At 50.5% G+C, this 18,989-nt stretch overlaps 2 protein-coding genes across 2 annotated transcripts; one reads left to right on the plus strand and one right to left on the minus strand.

The window, feature by feature from the left end:
- Positions 1–694: 694 nt before the first annotated feature.
- On the minus strand, positions 695–6,853 carry SMAC4_04481 (uncharacterized protein). The gene is made up of 2 exons (XM_066090118.1): positions 5,845–6,853; positions 695–5,782 (listed from the first exon to the last, which is right to left on the minus strand). The coding sequence occupies exons 1-2, from the start codon at positions 6,235–6,237 to the stop codon at positions 1,199–1,201; spliced, it is 4,977 nt and encodes a 1,658-aa protein (XP_065946040.1). The 5' UTR covers positions 6,238–6,853; the 3' UTR covers positions 695–1,198.
- A 1,335-nt stretch (positions 6,854–8,188) lies between these two features.
- On the plus strand, positions 8,189–12,199 carry SMAC4_04482 (uncharacterized protein). The gene is made up of 3 exons (XM_024655543.2): positions 8,189–8,869; positions 8,985–11,163; positions 11,221–12,199. Exons 1-3 carry the CDS (start codon positions 8,800–8,802, stop codon positions 11,849–11,851), a joined length of 2,880 nt encoding a protein of 959 aa, XP_024511419.1. The 5' UTR covers positions 8,189–8,799; the 3' UTR covers positions 11,852–12,199.
- Positions 12,200–18,989: the final 6,790 nt, after the last annotated feature.

Here is an 18,989-nt window from a genome sequence, read left to right on the forward strand (position 1 = left end):
CATGGAGATATGATGGGGGACGTCTGCTGGCACTCGAGTGATAACCCAGGTATGTGGTTTGCTGCCTTTGTAGGAAGTTAAAGAGAGAGCATACCATAAGTGTGTTAGATAGATGTAAGGCAGGGAAGTGGAGCATTAGGCTGCAATCTTACTACTTAGGTACAGTTGGTCGCACCACCATTCGAGCTGTACCATGCGTTCTACCACGATGCCCATTGCGGAAGCCCAGTGGCCTTTGGAGAGAGAGAAAACGGTGGTATGTGAGATGGCCAAACTTCATGAGCAAGACGGGAAAAACAGCCGATGAATGACAAATCGCGTGTGGCACTAATCACTTCTTGTTGAGCTCAGGTACTACGAGCTCGAGGTAAAAAGATGATGAGAGGTCCAGAAATAAATCTGGAGGAAAAGCGAAAAGACAATTAAATTGTATAAGAAGATGATAAAAAGAAAGCGAAAAAAAAAAAAAAAAAACCCCGAAGAGAGGGGAAGAGGAGGAGCCAGAGAGAGAAGTGGGAGTGACTGCCACCCTTGAGGGTGAAAAAAAAAAAAGTCTCCTGACGGTAGCTCCTTCCAAGTGTACGATATCACCATGCCAGGGTGACAGAAAGCAGAAGGAGCAAACGGCAAGTAACTGCACTACAGTTGTACCTTCCATCAACTATCTGGCTACTCTCACCTTGCAAAATTTGTCTGTGAACACAGACTGAGGAGACAACAACTTTTAGTGATTGACTCGTAGGCTGCCTATCCTTAAAAGGTTGGTAACCTCAACCTACTCATTATCCACATACCACCTTGCCTTCCGTCGTGTCTCATGGTTCCAAGCAAGTGCTGCTAACCACACCATTTTGAATCCTCTTCCGCATTTTACACTCTCCCTCCCCTCACCGAACTTTTGTCTTTCTGTCCACATATACCTCTACACACACCGGGATTTTTGCTTTTGTTTCGCCCCCCTTACAAAGACAGACTGCCGCCTTCTCTTTCTATACATACCCCATCCAATCATTTCATCCACCCAATCTGTAGAATCTCTTTTCTCATTCTTTTATCAAATGCATTGCTTTTCCGACTTTGGTGTGCTCTGCCCATATCCCCCCTCTGTTTGTAACCAATATTAGCCATTATATGTCGGTTATTCTTCTTCTTCCTCTTTTTTGCTCCTTTATGCAGAGCCAACGAGCGTCACTTCAGTTCATGTCCACTTGGAGAAATCAACACTCTCAATCAGAGCATCCGCTCCATGGGCCGGGAACATGACCTCCGTATCAGCCGTGGTAGTCGACATCATCGATGACCGATGCGAGGTCGGGTCCGCCGCGCTATTATTCGTAAAGAACGTGGCCACGCTCGACCTGCGCAAGCTTGTGAAGCTGTCCCTGACGGCGTTTACCGGTCTCGATGCGCCAATATCCTGTCCGAGCAATCCAGAGTGCTGCGTTATGCCCCCTCCTGGACCACCGGAAGTCATAGGGGAAGTCACCACAGAGGAGCCCAGTCCGCTGCCGCCTCCGCCAAGCATGTTAGGCGGCGGAGACGGGTTTGGCTGTCCCTGCTGAGCTGACTTTATGCCGCCGTAGCGCTCGCGCAGTCTGTTGATCTCTCGCAGGCGGTTGCGCCAAGACGAGACGTGTTCACCGACCTCCCTGGTGGCCCAGATTTGCGAGAAGACCGAGGCATTGAGCGCGAGCAGGCGGACAAATGTTGGAAGGGCCGTGAGACTGACCACCTTGGGTTCGGCGGCTGGCGAGATCTCCGGGAAACCTGGCTGGCTCATAACCTGCACCATATAGAAGGGCGTTTCGGCCTTCCTGCCCTCCTCCTCCCGCTGCTTTGCCCTCAGCCTTGCTGAAGCAAATGAGTGGCGCGGAGTGGGCGTGATCACGATGTATACGTAGTTGAACTGAGAAGGGAACGTGTCGAACTTGAAGGGCAACCCAGAATCATTGAACACGATGTTGACAAAGTCGTTGCCTATGTGCCGTTTCTTGGCCGTGCACCGGGGGTCGCGTTCCAGGTCTGTGGGCATTTGCGTGATCACATGGAATATGATCTCCGACACTCTGTCGCGCCAACAATACGTGTATTCGCCGTCCGTGCCGTATTCCCGGTCCAGACCCTGGGTGTTGAAGTTCGCCCCCTTAAGCCGCGTCAAGACGCCAAGGCCGTCGAGGAATTCGTGGTAATCTGGTCCACCGATAGTGTTGGCAAGTATCTCAACTTCATCCGTCTGCCCTTCACCGATGTAAATCACTCCGACCTTGTGTCCATCGACGGCCGAGTTTCTGTCAAAAAGACGGATAGCTCGATCGACCGCTTCTTCATCCGGTAAGGGGACAGGACGTGCTGCTGGATCAGACATCTGTGGCATTGGAGCCAAGAGCTGCAGGAAGACGTGGCTGGGGAGCAGAGTCGTGCCCATTTGGAAACGTCCATCCCAGGCTGCATCGTCGGAGCTATCAGCAGTTCGCGGGGCCGTCATCGGAGTGAACTCGACGCGAACCGCATATGACGATGTTCCTGAAGGGTAGCGCCTTGTGATCTCAGCCCAGCCTGACTCCTTGGCTTGTTTGACCGTGACGATGCTGTTTCCAATAATCCATCGTTTTTGTTGAATCTCACCAAAGTTTTCCCTATTAAACAAAGGATCGTGCGCTGAGTCGCTTGCATCCGAGAATGCCACACGCTGCATGAAGTCGAGAGTGATCTGTGCTTGCTCCTCATTACTGGCGCTACCATCAACGTCGGTAAACAAGTTTTTGGCAATCCAGCTGATATGGCCAAGACGATCGGGCATCTTGACTGCCAAGAACCAGAACGTAATGACATGATACGCAAGCGCGTACACGTACTGGGGGAGGTCATCCGTAATGGCCTGTAAGGCAAGGAAGTCCGGACTACCGGATACAACGATGTTGGGCGTTGAAGGCTCGCTCATGTGCGTCGTGCTACGAGCGTGATGCTTCTTGTCCCGGACGTACTGAAGATACCGAAAGCAAATGCCAAAGACGACGCGGTAGTCATCGTCTCGGAAGTTTGAATAAAGAGCAGGCAATCGACTGAGACATGCCAGAAATTCGAGCAAATGCATCGCCACAAAAGGTTGCGTGATGACTTGTGACATCCTTGTGAGAATCATGTCAAGAGATTTGCTCACTGATAAGGGAAGCTCGTAACAGCAGATCGACAAGCCGTGTATACAAGTCTTTGCCGTCTTGTCCGCAATGCCATGCAAGAAGGCTCTCACGATTTCGTCCTCGTCGAGTTTCTGGAAGTGCTGATGGTAGCTGACGATCATGGTGAGCGAGTGGAACAGGCAGTTGGCGACATCTGGACGTCGTAGACCTGAAACAAGCGGTGGCTCTTGGAAACGGCTGGTCCTGATTACCTCGCAAATGTGTCCTCGCAGTTCTTGCAACTGTGGGATAGCATCCTGGAAAATTGGGTGATCACTGAGCTGTGCCGGCAGATGCGCAAGGATAAAGCTATAAATCTCCCAATCGGATCCCTGATGGAAGATGTTGAGCAGGGTATTTAACCATGAACTCATCTTCAAAACCGCGTTCGAGGCTTTCGTGGATGCCTCACCGTCCGCGCCTTCGGTATACGAAAAGACGAGATGGCTTGGCGTACTTCGAGGAGTCTCGGGTACGGCTTCTGGATCGGGTAGGCACCATAATCGCTGCCCTTGGTATGGTATTTGCCTAGGTTGGTGCAAAGGTCTGATCGGCCCCGACCTCTCCACTGTCTGCCCCGGCGTATATGATGCACCCCGAATCGGTGGTCGAGGGGACCCGGATTGATCTAGCCTTGGAACGCGGGGTGGATGAGCTGCGTCTTCGGCTGTCTTACGCGCAAACGACGCATCGGTTCTGTAAAGAGTAGCAGCAATGCTTTCATTTTCAACATGAGAAGTCACGTAAACGCGATACTCAAAATCAGCTCTGAGGCGAAATAACAGCTTCATCGCCGTCAAGCGAGCATCTGTTTCACAGGTGGCTGAGCCTGCGATGTAAATAAGGGCATTGAACGTTTTGACTGCTTTCGAAGCATCGGTATCCATAGACCTCATGAACATCCGGACATAACCTTTCGTGACAACGTTGGGTAAGGATTGACCGCCAACCTCAATAGGCTGATCAGAGATCGACTGTGCACCGGTAGGCTTTTGCACTGATGTCGAGGGGTTTGACTCTTCGACCTCTTTGCAGACTATGTTCTTGAAAGTGTCCAATATGAAGTCAAATTGTTCTGCTCCGGCTGTTTCGGCGACTCTCACTATAAAGGTGACGGTTTCCTGTAGGACAACGGCATCGGTCTCCACGGACATGCCGGATAGTACTCGCTTGACGAGATCGAAGATACTCTCCTCCTCTACAAGATCCCGTACAAGGCAGAGGAAATCGTATATCTCGATGACCATCGCAAGAGCCTGTATGCGAGTAGGCGCTGAACGACCCCGGTTGAGATAGATACCTTCCAAAACAAGTTCAAGGTTCTTCTTCCAGTCGACTTCGGATGGATAACAGCTGCGAAACTCTTTGAGATGATCAAGCAAAAGTGCCGCAGCGGAATCTGGTAGGACATGGTGCACTTCGGCAAGAAATCTCATGCACTCGTCCCGCTGGAAGAAGTCGGTTTTCTCTTCGGTCAGCAGCTTTTCGACGCGATCAATGAAGGTTCTGAGCTGATAGTTGATGTTATCCGCATTGTCGGACTCGTCTTTCGTAACAGTTGGTTGCGGAGCCGATGGATCAGCATGGTTCAAGGGTGCCGGGACGTTCTTAGCGGCACATTGAGCAGCCACGGAAAAGACTGGTGACCAGTGCTCCTCAGCGATTAGGGGATTGATGATTCCGTCGCCATCGTCGAATAGAGAGTTGATCAGCCTTAGAATCTCGGTTGAAACCCTGGAAGAACTGCTCATGCAGACGTTGGCCAGTCCGTCAACTAGCAGCGCCAATGGAACACCTGGATAGCCCTTTTCAGCGGATTTTCCAAGGAGCTTCTTCAGAACCGTAAGCGCGCCCCTGATGTCCCGAATCACGTCCCTGTCCTTTTCTTTGTCAGGGGCCGGCGGAGCATTTCGTAATACGTCCAACAGAATCCTGACGGTAGATTGACCGTGATGAGACCTGCAAATATTGGAGAGTGTGTGCCAAGCCTCCTTTTGCCGGCCGGGAACCAAACAATGGATGGAGCTTAGGACCTGAATGCAGGCTTTTAGTTTTCCGTTGGGAATCGAGCCAAAGGTGACCATGGCATCAATGACGCTGATGCAGGCTGCCAGATCATCCTCTTGACTTGTCTTGTTACATATTTCTAGCAGGTTATCCATCAACCGGCCAACGACAGCATCCGAGGCATACTTGAAGTTGAACTTGATGACATCCCTGATGAGCGAGAATAAGCGCGCAAAACTTTGGTCCTCGAGTGTCGCTAGGCTCTTTCCCTTGGTCGATTTGTTGGCCCTCCTGGCAAGCCTGGCAGCATTGAACGTGCTGGCAAGCCACACAGTCAACAGCGGGAATATGTCGTAGTAGAAGCCTGCGACATTTCGGCCGTTGTTGGTGAGACGTTCTAGTGCTTCCAGCTGTAGATGGAAGTCGTCGGGGTGGGCGGTTTGCGCAGCAAGAGTCCGGAAGTATTCTCTCCGTTCGAAATCCGTGGCAGACGTGTTCTTGACGCACTCGGTAAGTAGCCTCCATCCAGCTACCCGAGCGTTCTCTGGATTGTCACCATCAATTAGGTCTTTTGCTGCATTCCATACCTCCATGATCTGATCCAGGACATTAGTAACCGCGTCAACATTTCATGAGCAGGTTGGGGGCTCTCGCTTACGGGATTCAAAGGGTAGTCGGTAATCGCATGGCGAAGAGCGTTTGCTCCTGCAATGCGGTCGTTCAACTGCCCCGTCTTCAACCGCGCAAAGTGCTCCATGTGCTCCTGGGGGAGGCCACGCAAGACGGACGTAACAGGCAAGACATCGGAGCGATCGCGAGAGGGCTGAGAAGCAACAGTCGTTATGGTGGCCATTGGCGGTTGAAGAGGAGGCGGTGACTTCGTTAGCTTTCCACCAGCCAGCCCCTTGAAGACGCTGGCGAGCCCTCCAGAGGCACTCTTGGTGGTCTCCGGGTGGGGGACATCATCTCCAGGCGAGGGGGACATGGGCTCCTGGTCGTCGGGGGTCCTATGGCCGTTGGTGTGCCTTACTGAAGCTAATCGGCGCAACATGTCAGCGATGGGTAGGACATGGAGGTGATAGTTGAAGAAGAAGAAGAAGATGATGATGATGATGATGATGACGGCAACAAGTGATTCGGCGCAGACCAGAGAAGCAGACTAGATCTTATCTAGAAGCAGTTGCGAGAACGCGCCAAGAACGGGGGACAAGTGGCAGCGGATTTAGTGAGCGGTAGCCCTGCAGGAACTTGCAGGAGCCGCATGCAGGTCGAGCAGGTCAAGCAGGTCCGGGAGCGACTGGGTGCGCGGCAAGGGGTGGAATTATGTACGGAGCGGCACCGCTGATGTGAAGGCTGAAGACTGATGGAGCGGAACAAGAGAACGTCATGAGATGCCCCATGGGAGAAGGTGTGGTGGTGATGGTGATGGTGAGGTTGACCTTGTGACCTGTACGGCTGTGGTAAAGGAGGGTGGGCATCCCCAACAAGAAGCAGGAAAGGGGAAAGATGGAAGTGGGATGATGGGGGGAAGAGACAGAAGTAGATGAGGTGTAGGTAGGTAGGGTTGTCGAAGTGAGATAGAAGGGAGAGGATCAAGAGAAGGGAATCCTGAAAAGAAACAGAAGACCCCGGTCTTGTGTTGCGTGAGGTGACTTTTTTTTTGGCGGGAGTGGTCGCCAGTGAGTTGCCCAGGGTGGTATGGAGGTAACGGGGGAGGGTATGGGAGGGGGAAGGAGTCGGATGGAAACACGACGGGAGTGCCATGAGAGTTTCCTTACCAGGTGTCGACTGCTACCTGCATAAAGTGGTGTCAATCGCAGGATAGGACGAGACGGCAGGGCAGAGCAGGGCAGGCCGGGTACCTCAACGGCCAGCCAGCCAGCTAGGTAGGCAGATTGGAGGCTGAGATGTGAGTGATGGGAGTCGTGAGCCCTTGTTGACGATGGGCAAACTTCAGGTAGTCAAGCCAGTACCGTGTCCAAGGTTGACTTTGTTGACTGTAGCTGCAGAGCTGGTAGGGGGTTCGGACGATCGGACAGTCCTGACGAGTCGGTTGGGCGGTCGCGGTTGGTCGAAGCTTCTCGTGGCTGCAGTTCAACAGTTCGTGTCCAATGGTCCAGATGCCAGATGCGTTACGCCGTATGGACGATGACCTAGAGTCGGGTGCTTGATAAAGTGTGTCGAGTCCCGCCTTTTTCAGCCTCTAGCTTCCAGCTTCCAATGTGGTAAGGTTGATAGTAGCTCCCGTCTTAAAAGTAAAGAGGCCTGATGTTGGGTCTCTACCTTAGACTGCCGATGGAATTGAATTGCGTCTTTTTCTTCTTCAATCACCCAACAGTGGGCTCTTGTTGCGCATTCGCTGCAAAGGGCCCAAATCGCTGTCGCTGCTGTCTCGACGGCGGTCGGTGAGCGATCATGAATGTCGAGCTGGGAGGGGGATCTGAAGTGTTGATCAGATGGAACTGAAGTGACGGTGCAAGTCACAGTCATAAAAAAGGAGAAGAGGCTCTCCACGACTAGAATGAGCTGGGGCGGATTCCGGGGTTTGCTTGCAAAGAAAAGAAGAAAGTCTTTTTGCACCCATCAGTCATTGGCTGCCCCACTGATAGCGTGCATGGCATTGCTTCAAGCTTCTGAGGTTTCCCCGTCTTCAGGCCCAACATGTCGTTCGCGATCACGGTTGTTCGAGCCGTAAGATGGTCCGTGCCAGCTTAGAGATTGAGCTAGATGTGGAGAACATGGAAGTTAGCATTCAAGTACCAGTACCTTCCTTGTGCTTAACATTTGAAGGGGCAGAGGCTAGTAGAAGAGCGGGAGATGACCGGGGGGGAGCTTTCTGCTTTCTGATGTCACAGTTCGAAGGGGAAGTCACGGCCTGCATTCACATTTCAATGTTATATGCTTTGAGTTGATCGTGGCATCTCGTGAAGAATGGTACGGACTGTCCAATGCTCAAAAGGACTACTTACAACGAAAAGTCACTCACTGTTCAAGCTTCAGGTCACTTCTTTATGTAGATAAGCGTTTTTCTCTTTTCAGAAAGTGCAATGGTGGGTGATAAAAACTTAAAAGTACAGAGAAAAGAGACGGGAATGTCAACGCGACCCCACCTCCACACTTCCGTTTGATTGGCCAAAGCTTAAAGAGCAAAAACGCTAACGCGGCAAGCGTGTCCACACTCCGGCGCAGGCAACCGGGACAAGCCCCACCTGCAAGACGTCGTGGGCTTCTTTTGAGTTCCAGTTCCAGAGGTCCAGTTCCAGTTCTTGCCGTTCGTCAACTGTCGTGGTCGTCGCGCTCCACGTTTGTTTTTCTGTACTTACCTAGAACTTCAATTGCCGCCTGTGTTGACTTTCAGTCCAAGGGTCCTCCTCAAAATCCCATCCTCCTCCTCATCCCTCCCAACGAAGTCGCCGATAAAAAGACTCCAACAAACTCGAAGCCCATCTTCCTGGCGGCCGCCACAAATTCTTGCTCAAGCAGACGTCCGCTTTTCGCATCTCAGCTGCAAGCCATACCCGCGTCACGATCCCTCCTCCATTCCTCCCTCGATACAACATCACAACAACAATAACACCGCCACCAAGAATCACACACAGAGCGCTCGCCCACCATGGCAGCCAGTCTCGACCACCTCGCACAGCTGCTCCAAGCGACTCTTGACGCGCGACACCATCGCAAAGGTAAGCAACCAACCCTGTTCATCCCAGCGCAGCTGTAGTCACCGCAAAGCCCAAGGGAAGCTCTATCTCCAGGGTCTCAAGCGCGCATTGAGTGCTGACTTCTACCTCCTCGCAGCCGAGACCGCCTTGAAGGAAGAGGCAAAGAAACCCAAGTACTCGTTATCCCTCCTCAACATCGTGGCTACCGACGCTCAACCGAGTAACATTCGTCTTGCCGCTGCCCTCGCTTTCAAGAATTTCATCCGCCACAACTATGTCGACGAGGAGGGCAACTACAAGCTCCCTCTGGATGAGGTCGCCACCATCAAGCAGGAGCTCGTCGGTCTCATGATCTCCTCGCCCTCTACGATACAGACCCAACTTGGAGAAGCCATCAGCATCATTGCCGATTCCGATTTCTGGGAGCGCTGGGACACCTTGACCCAGGACCTTGTTAGCCGTCTGTCCACCACCGATCCCAAGGTCACAAACGGCGTCTTGGAAGTCGCACACTCCATTTTCGCCCGCTGGCGTCCGCTCTTTTCCTCAAATGCTCTGAATATCGAAGTAAACCATGTCGTCAACACGTTTGGCGATTCCTTTATCCAGATGCTGGGTGTTGCCGACCAACAGATCGAAGCAAACAGGACCAACGAAAAGGCACTAAAGGGCTGGCTTGAGACCATGAGTCTTCTGACAAGGATCTTCTTCGACCTTTCATGCCAGGATTTGCCTCCTATCATCGAGACGAACCTACAACCCATCACCGTGGTCCTTCACAAGTACCTGAGCTACGCAAACCCCCTATTTGACGACGAGGAGGACGAAGCTACACCGATTGAGGTTCTCAAGTCCGACATTTGCGACGCCCTGCACCTTTATGTCACGAAATACGACGACGACTTCGGTGGTTATGTACAGGAGTTCACAAGTAACGTGTGGAACGTCTTGTCCAGTGTTGGTCCCCAGAAGCGGTACGACGTTCTTGTCAGCAAGGCGCTCAACTTCCTCACGGCTGTCGCCTCCGTCCATGGCCATGCCCAGATTTTCAACAACGAGGAGATCCTGGGCACCATTGTTGAGAAGGTCATTCTTCCCAATGTGACACTCAGAGAGTCTGATATTGAGCTGTTCGAGGATGAGCCTATCGAGTTCATCCGTCGCGATCTTGAGGGTTCAGATACCGATTCACGAAGGAAGGCGGCTACTGATTTCCTGAGAAAGCTCCTCGACGACTTTGAGTCCCTTGTGACTCAGGTCGTCTCCAAGTACATTAACCACTACTTGGAGACGGGCAAGACCGACTGGAAGGCCAAGGATACCGCTGTCTACCTCTTCTTGGCCATCGCCGCCAAGGGAGCTGTCACGGCGGCCCAGGGTGTCAAGACTGTTAACAGCTTCGTTAACGTTATTGATTTCTTCCAGCAACACATTGCGGCTGACCTGGTTGCCACCGGCGGCGAGCCTATTCCCAAGGTCGACGCCATCAAGTTCCTGTACAACTTCAGAAGTCAGCTTAGCAAGGAACAGTGGGGTGGCGCTATTTACCCCCTCATTCAGAACTTGGCTTCGCCCAACTACGTTGTTTACACATACGCGGCCACCACCCTGGAAAGAGTCCTTTTCCTTACCGATGATCAGGGACAGCATATCCTGTCGCGGGCGGACATTCAGCTGTATGCCAAGGACCTTCTACAACATTTGTTTGCCTTGGTTGAGAAGGACACATCGGCCGCCAAGCTACAGGAGAACGAATTCCTCATGAGGTGCATCATGAGAGTTCTGATTGTGATTAAGGACGGCGTTTTGGAGTGCGGCATCGATAACATTCTGGATCACCTCATTAACATCACCAATGTCATCAAGGAGAACCCTAGCAACCCTCGCTTCTACTACTTCCACTTTGAAGCTATTGGTGCGATTGTCAGGTATTGCAGCAACGTCCCTCAGGTCAACCTGCTTTCCCGCCTATGGGCACCTTTCACCTACATCCTTAATGAGGATGTCACAGAATTCGTGCCCTACGTCTTCCAGATCTTCACTCAGCTTTTGGATCTCAACAAATCTGGTTCTATCCCTGGAGACTTCAAGGCGCTCATCGATGCTGTTCTCGCCCCCGGTCCCTGGGAGACTAGGGGTAACATTCCTCCGCTTGCTAAGTTTATCGCGGCTATCATCCCGAAGGCTACTGAGGAGATCGTCAAGGAGAACAAGCTGGAGCCCATTCTCTCCATCTTCCAGAGTCTTTTGAATGGAAAGAAGACGGACCAGAACGCTTTCGATATCCTCGAATCTGTCATTTGCTCGTTCCCTGCGTAAGTCTCAACGCCCCTAAAGCTCTAATCTTTACGAGTAAGCTAACGATTGAAAAGGTCGGTTTTGGAATCCTACTTCGGCACTATCCTTACTCTCATCTTCACCAAGTTGCAGCAGAGCCCCTCGGACTCGTACAAGACTCGTGTCGCCAGCTTCTACCACCTTGTCTCGGCTCGCTCGGGACAGGCTGGGCTAGGAGCTGACTATTTCATCAAGCATGCCGAGACCATTCAGTCCGGCGTATTCACGCCGTTCTATCTCCAAGTCATCATTCCCACTACTCGCGAGTTCGCTCGTCCTAGCGACCGTAAGCTTGCCGTCATCTCTTACAGCAAGACACTTGTCGACTCCAAGGCGTTTGCCGAGCGCTACATGAAGGGCTGGGGTTTCACTTGCAACGCCCTCCTCGAGCTTCTCAAGAACCCGCCCAAGGTTTCCGCCGGTGCTGGTGACGAGATCCTCAACGAGGCTGATGTGGATGATATCGGTTTCGGAATCGGTTTCACCCCGCTCAGCACCTGCAAGCGTCCCCCGAGGGACGAGTTCCCCGAGATTACCGATGTCCAACAATGGGTTAGAGACTTCTTGAAGGCATCGGACCAGGCACATAATGGTTTGGTCACCAAGTATGCTAGCGAGAGGCTGACCGATGAGGCGAAGGCGGTTTTGGCTCCCTATCTGACATAGAATAATCAGAAGGACGTCAAAACTGAGCCGTGCATCAAGACTGAGCGGGACTAGAAGTCGCAAGTCACGCCCAAGAGGCGGAGATTCGGGTTGACTACTTTGAAGGGCTAGGTTAAGGCGATATCGCGGAATTCGGATGAAAGTACTGTAAAAAAGATACCTGTAAAACGGCGTTGGGGAAGAAAGAGATTCACGAGACATATCACATCGCATAGCACAAGTGTTGAGGTTATCGCAGGGTAAGAAGATAGGTATCCAAAGCATTAGCAAGTCACTTCATCTCGCACCACAAAGAAAGAACCAAAATAGATCAGTTAGAAGTTCCCAACGCTCTGACCCCAGCTGAGTTCTCCAAAAGTCGTATGAGCACTACCTATCATTCACCTATCAACTCTCATGTCCGTTATCTGATCGCGAATATTACCACACGGACCCCCCTTATACATGCGCCTAACGTAGGAACACTAGCCACCAAAAGGTAACATCGTCAACCTCCCCCTTCCTATCCAATTGGTAACCAACTCGCTACGGAAACCACGGGGAAGGACAACTTCGGGTAATAGTAGCGAGCGAAAAGACCCTTTCGCTAAGACGCGATACTTTATTCGTGACTTTAACGAGAAACGTTAACGAGAACGCGAAGAGACACATATGATCGCCCGCTATCATTTCCCAGACAGTCAGTCACCAAAAGAAGGAAGCACGGGCGCGGGCCGTTGTGGTTAGGTAGCTTCGTACACCAATCAACCCACGGGCGGCGATGTGTCAATGTGTCAATGTGTCAATATTGCAGTTCAAGTGAAGGGCATGTAGAAGGAAGGGAGGGGGGAGGTGATGATCGTGCCGTTGTGTCCGAAAGGGTACCATAGGAGGTACTATGTATGTTGGAGTTAACATCTTGACGACCGACGAGAGTTGCAATCGTGACGAATTACATACCTATACTATCTCGAGCCCTCGCGAGCAATACTAAGCAAGTCTAGATAGCACTCACAACTGAGTTCCCTCAAAAAAGAACTGACCTCGAGCTTAATCTACACCAAAAGGCTTCAATTAATGAACAGGCACTCAAACACAATACATACGACAATCTACAACTTCTAACCAGGGAGATAAACGACCGGTTCGCTTACATCTATCGTTCTATCGTGCTTTTACCAGACCGAATTCGCTACTCGCTAAACTACTCGCTACTGTTTCACCCATACAAGCGGGAAGTGACTTTCTTCTCCTTCTTCTCTCTTTTCACCTCTTTCCTTTCACGTCTTTCTTTCTCCTTTCCTTCTCTCCCGCTGCAGTGCAGTGCTACTCTACTCTACTTAACGAAGCGGCGGGTAGCTGTAGCTATGTGCACGCTGCTCGCTTACCTTACTATTTCGGGTCTCTTCTCGGAGTTTCTCCTTTCTGTGATAACTAAGCGAATGAACCCGCGCCTTTACCGCTTAGGCTTAGGGAGAGGTCGCTTAGTTGGGGTTGGAGTGAGGCAGTGAGGCAGTGAGGTTACGTTTTCCCCAGAATACGATGTGCCGATGCGGGTAGTACTCGTGGTAGGTTAGGAATTTGCAAGGCTGTGATAGCCGCCGTGCTGTCGTGAAAAATGACAAGGTGATAGATAGAACCGAGAAAAGTGTGGTTGACAGGCTATCAATCGTCCACGTCGTTCAGTTCAGCTGTTTCTTAACGAGTGTATCACTCACATCATCCACGGGGACAGCCAAAAAGTGATAGATCTTCTATATCAGCGTTGCGGTTGTATGTTGAAACCAAGGAAAGAGACGTTCATAGAACGCAGACAAAGAGCCGCCTCGGCACCTGATAGGTAGTTCTAGGTAGTAGATATTCCGATCCTGACTGGCTGTTCCAGTTATCAAGGTGCACAGCATACCTATGAATTTACGTTCAACTATAGCGGATCTACCGGCAATAAAGGGAAACCGGTCAACTTTCCTTTCAGTTTTCTAAAACGTCCATGTGACATCTCCATCCAGGCTTGCATATCGCCGCCATGTGTGCGCTTGTCCAAACAACGTGTCCAAGGCACGTAACGCACGCAGGTACGCCACCGCACGCCCGGACGCACTTGCGCGATCGTTTTCTGTTTCGAACGTCTCTTACAGTGACTGAGTCTCGGCACTCGGTAGGTGAGTGGTGCTTTCCCTCGGAAGAAATGTAGCAATCGTTAGAGGTTCTACACCGAGATATTCACGAAGCAAGGAACCCTCAACGCGCAGACCTAAAGAGCAGCATGCAGGTTTGAATTGCGAAAGCGAGAAACGAATGGAGGAACGAACTCGGAAGGAAGGAACGAATAAGGCAAGATCCAAGAACGAATGATCGATGAACGTATGAATGGCTACCTACGTGCATATGCATGCATGTATGTAATGCACCTCATAGCTCAGGATGCCAAGACATATTGACATCTGCATTCCAGTGACAAGTGACAGCTGAGAGAGACGGGATTCTTACGAGATGGATGCTTTATTGATGTTGGGGACGGAGTAATTCCGCTCAACAAACTAGAGGTACCTATAGGTACTTTATCTGTTTATACAAACTCCGTTGTCAATTATCCACCCATCCCCCCAGAAGCTCCAACACGCCGGTCGGTGGCTTCGGAAATGGCTTTTGTGAATTTCTGTGTTCTACCTATATTTCGTTCCCTTCAAATAGTAAGCACGCAATCAAGGATACATCGTGTGTTTAACGACTGCCTGCCGTTGGGGGCCAGCGCCAGACAAGGATACTCGCATGTGTTAAGTAAAAGAGACAGGTTGGAAGAATGGAGATACATGTGTACCTGCTTCCTGCTTGCTGATGAGGTGAAGTGGATAAGGTAAGCGCTTCGTCGAGAAAGCGAACTTCAGTGTGGCAATGGGTTAAGAATCCTCAAAGTCAATAGCAAAAAAGAGACCAGGCGAGCTCATCTCCTCAGTCGCCGTAACGGTCTTAGCTCTCCTCTTAACTCCAAGTTCATCACTCACTCACTCACTCGCGCACTCAACCTGAAAGCAAGATGTGGAATTGAATTGGTATAGGCAAACCGAAACCACGAGCTCTTTCTCAAGTTTAGTACGCAACACCAAACTCATTGCGAACAGTTCTTGCGAATACCTCGCTTGCTACATAGGTAGGTCGTGCTTTGCTTTACGTTGCGTACAGCCTCCAGTCGTCTATCTCGTTCTCGTCTGATCTCGTCTGTGCGTTTAATCCAAATCCAAAATGCTCAATATTAAAGTTAAAACAGATTGCATACATACGGGGTCCAGTCCAGCCTCTCTCTCGCTTTGTCTTTCCAAGATGGGAATAGTCTCATCCCAGATCCTGACTTTCTCATCCTTTACCCCGCGTTTGCAGCTTGATTGATTGCCGTGATTGATTGCTTTTTGCTTGTCCCCTTTTCGCTTGTCTTGCTTGGGGTTTTGATGATTTTGGGGGTTCATCAGAGCTGAGGGTAAGCTTGGGGGGTAAGCTTGGGGGGCAAGCTAGAGGTAAGCAAGCCCGAGGGAGGGGAAACCGTTCGGATGGGACACCTCCCGGTATCATGAACACAAAGTTCAGTAACGCCGAAACGAAGCTCTTGCTCTTTGCAGCACTTTCATACTACCGGTTTCATGGGGGCTACCTATTTGTTGAGCAAACAGTTCTGGTTCACGAGGTGCTTCCCATCCCAGAATGGGAATCTGCTATCGGAATTTCGGTAGGCATATTTCTTTGGTAAAACAGAACGTGGCTCCGTGGCACAGGCTGACGGAAATTTTGGTTGAGGGGGGTTAAGGCGTGTCCCAGATAGCGGATGTGGCGCACCCACTAATCTCAGACAAAACGAGGGATAGATTGAAAATCCTCCTCGGGAACAACGAAAGCGTGGACGTGGTGGCTTGACGAGGTCGGCGATAACATGGGGACCTACAACCGTACATATGCAAGCAGTTGAGAAAGTTGGGGGTGCCATGCTTTCTTCCTGTCCCTGGCCATGCTCTTTTTGCATACATTGATCACAGTATATACGAGCCTCTGGGTTGGGTCCAGCAAACGATGATAATGAGATCAATGAGATGAATGAGGTGAATGAGAAGAATGAGCCTCAGAGAGGCCTCTCTACCGGTCGTCGAGTTCTTGTGCTGTCTCCTCCCTTGCATGAGAGCTGGTTGAGAAGGGCTTAGCACTCCCGGCTTTGCTTTCCTCTTTCAGCTTGAAGACCTGTGTTAAGATTGCCAAATCGGTCAACTGACTTGACTGCCGCGCAGTTGACGACACACCAAAGTCAGAAAAAGGTCGTCGGCGACCTAGCTATCCGCGCCGTCTCCGTCGTGGCTGAACATTGAGATGCGGAGACGGCGTGGGAACGGGGCTAGGCTACCTTTTAAGATAGGAGCTTCAACAGAGCTAGGTACTGCAGACAAAAGAAGCAAGCGAAGGATGAGAATGTGATTCATCAGCGCCATCGATCTCACTAAACTCCCCGAAATAACAAAAGACAAAATCACAGGTTGAAGAAGAAGATAAAAAGGGAGACAAATAAGCAAAGAAAGCAATGACGAGCGCTAAGCTATAGCACTGCGTCGTGGTAGTCGGTGATCGGGGGACGGGCACGAATCGTCGATCATAGCGATTGCAGGAGAGAAATCGACGACAAGGTCTCCGACGACGACGACGACTAGTGTAGCCCGATGATACCGTGGGTCCTGACCGAGCACAGTACAAAGACGAGATCTTCTTGATAGCAGTCTTTCACGGTGTACCTTTCTGCAACTTCACAGAAGATGTACCTGAAAGCCAAGCAAAACCCCAAGGCTAGCGAGGCTAGCTAGAGTAGGCTGGGCCAAGGACATTCATCACCGCCGGCGGGACAGTCCGTCTCTTTTGCAAAAGCTGGGCCCAGCCATCAAGATGATGAAAGAGAGCCAGCCCCTGACGGCCTGAATGTTAGTTCAGAGTTGTGCCCCCGCTCTGTCAGACTGTCGGGTCACCCAATCGCAAAAGGTCCCAAAAGTGAAAAACATGAGAGGGGGAGGCCCGCCAAAGATTGGGAAGCTAAACCACGGCAAGGCAAGGCGATTCGAGTTGCCCTTTCTTGTGTCTTCTCGCTCGCTTTTGGTTGCATATCCTGGCCTCTTTTGGGAGTTGGCGGTTTTGCTAACGATTACACATACTCCTTCAGTGCAGTCAGTGCAGTCAATCTGACAATTCGGACATCGGCAAGTCGTATCGGTGCGGCGGCGGAGAAAAAAAAGAAGGGAAAAAAAAAGAAAAGAGGAAAAAAAGAGGGCAAGTGCCACCACCAAAAAGTCCAAAACAAATGCTACGGTTACATCGTTCGGCCCCATTCTCTTCTTGCTCTCTTTCCCCAAACATTCATTCCCAAAGCAGTTTCACCTGCAGTAGCTTCGACTTCTAGCGGGCTTTCCATGAGGTGCCTGTGCCATTGCGACGGTGCCTCGAGGGTGCCCTCAACCGACTGACCGACAACGTGCTGTAGACAATCGGCTTTGGGACAGACGCGGCAAAGATCCCCCCAGCAAAGCTAGAGAAGCTAAACTTTGGGATTGGCCTGATTTACCGCTGTGTGAATGCACTTGAGTGTGGTGACAGAGGCCGCATGTTGGGTCTCGCCGTAGTGTAGTGTAGTGTAGTGTAGTGTAGTGTAGTGTACACTACTGAATGTTCGTCACGGGCTCACACGGCTGACGTTCGGTTTCATTTCACGGTTGCTATCTGTCTGTTGGGGATTATGTTTTTTGGACGAGTCGTGACGAGGGACGGCATTTTTTTTTCCAAAAGGTAACCTTGGCACAAGAGGGGAAATTGTTCGGTGTAAAATGTAAATCAGATCTGGACATGTCATCGCGATAGATTGATCCGAGATCTGGCACACACTTTATATCAATTCCGGTAACGTCGGGTTACGCAACAGTAGATTCGGCCTTTCTCACCGAAGAAACCATGGGGATACGACGCACGGAGGTTTCAGAGGACTCGAAAAAAGAAAAAGAGAAAAGATAGAATGATGATGATGATTTGCACCCGAGCTCTCGAAACGAAGCACGTGGTGGAGGATGAAAATGTTAAACTTGCGGCTTGTCCCGTACCCTGCCGTCTAGTGTAGTCAGGTCTGTCAGGGCACACCCGAAGCGACAACTTTTGGCCCTGTTGGTCGCGGCTGGTCCATTCGCCACAACGGCGGTGATGAGATTATCTCCAGAAGTCTGGTCTCGCTGGTGCCCGTATCCGCAGTCGTACAGCAAAATTCTGATAGTTCTCACTGCCGGACGTCACTCCATGGCAATGGCACCATCTTCGGGTTCTCCGTATGGGCGCAGATACGATACGATACAAATGATGGAGAGAAAATTTTCTCCGTCACGCAGAGGAGGGGGCAGGTAAGTTGTATTCGTGGCCGTTTTGGTTTATATGATGATGTGGTAACCGTTGAAAGAGTGAAAAAATCCCCCCTTATTCCCGTCGTCGTCGCTGCCTGGAGGCTGGGCGACCGGAGCGGCGCCGCCGTACACGTGACTGGCGAGCAGCTCGGCGGCTCCTCTTTATAAGAAATATAAAGTATCATTGTCTCCATCCGGGGACTCATCCGGAACTCCATTCGCAAAGAGCTAACTGCGGAGTCCTGCAGCTTCAAATCATATTAATAAGTTAAGCTTAGTAGTTTTATTATTATTATTATTATTATTTTTAATTTTAATGTTTACTTCCGCTCATTAAGAGTATAAGACGTGCTATAGCAGCGAAGCTTTTTATTGCATATAGTGATGAGAGCCTTATAGCAATTTTATAACTCTAATATCCAACGTATATAATCTATCAAACCGAAAGCAACTTATAGTTTACAACTACTGAAAATAGAGAGTTACGTATCATCTACAGCGTAAACGCGGCCCAATACCTCTATTAAGCCCTTGTTAAAGGCAATATTTATATTAATAGAAAAATAAAAATTAGAAAACTAAAGAAATAGAAACCCCTATTCCTTTTTCTCTTTTTCGTTATTATTTACTACCTTTAACTATTGCTTAGTCCTATATTCTTTTTAATCTAAGTCCTCCTTAGCTTTTATAGTCAGTTTTTTTTTAACTAAAAATATAAGAAAATTATCAGCTGTACCGCCGTTCTTTAAATATTA

The sequence above is a fragment of the Sordaria macrospora genome, chromosome 2, assembly GCF_033870435.1.
Source record: "Sordaria macrospora chromosome 2, complete sequence".
Lineage (NCBI taxonomy): Eukaryota > Fungi > Ascomycota > Sordariomycetes > Sordariales > Sordariaceae > Sordaria > Sordaria macrospora.

Bases quoted from the DNA above. Each gene is read 5' to 3' on its own strand.
- SMAC4_04481 (XM_066090118.1), bottom strand. From the start codon at position 6,237: ATGTTGCGCCGATTAGCTTCAGTAAGGCACACCAACGGCCATAGGACC. The intron at 5,783-5,844 runs GTAAGCGAGAGC...GTCCTGGATCAG, and splicing joins CCGACTACCCTTTGAATCCC to ATCATGGAGGTATGGAATGC.
- SMAC4_04482 (XM_024655543.2), top strand. From the start codon at position 8,800: ATGGCAGCCAGTCTCGACCACCTCGCACAGCTGCTCCAAGCGACTCTT. The intron at 8,870-8,984 runs GTAAGCAACCAA...ACCTCCTCGCAG, and splicing joins CGCGCGACACCATCGCAAAG to CCGAGACCGCCTTGAAGGAA. The intron at 11,164-11,220 runs GTAAGTCTCAAC...ACGATTGAAAAG, and splicing joins GTCATTTGCTCGTTCCCTGC to GTCGGTTTTGGAATCCTACT.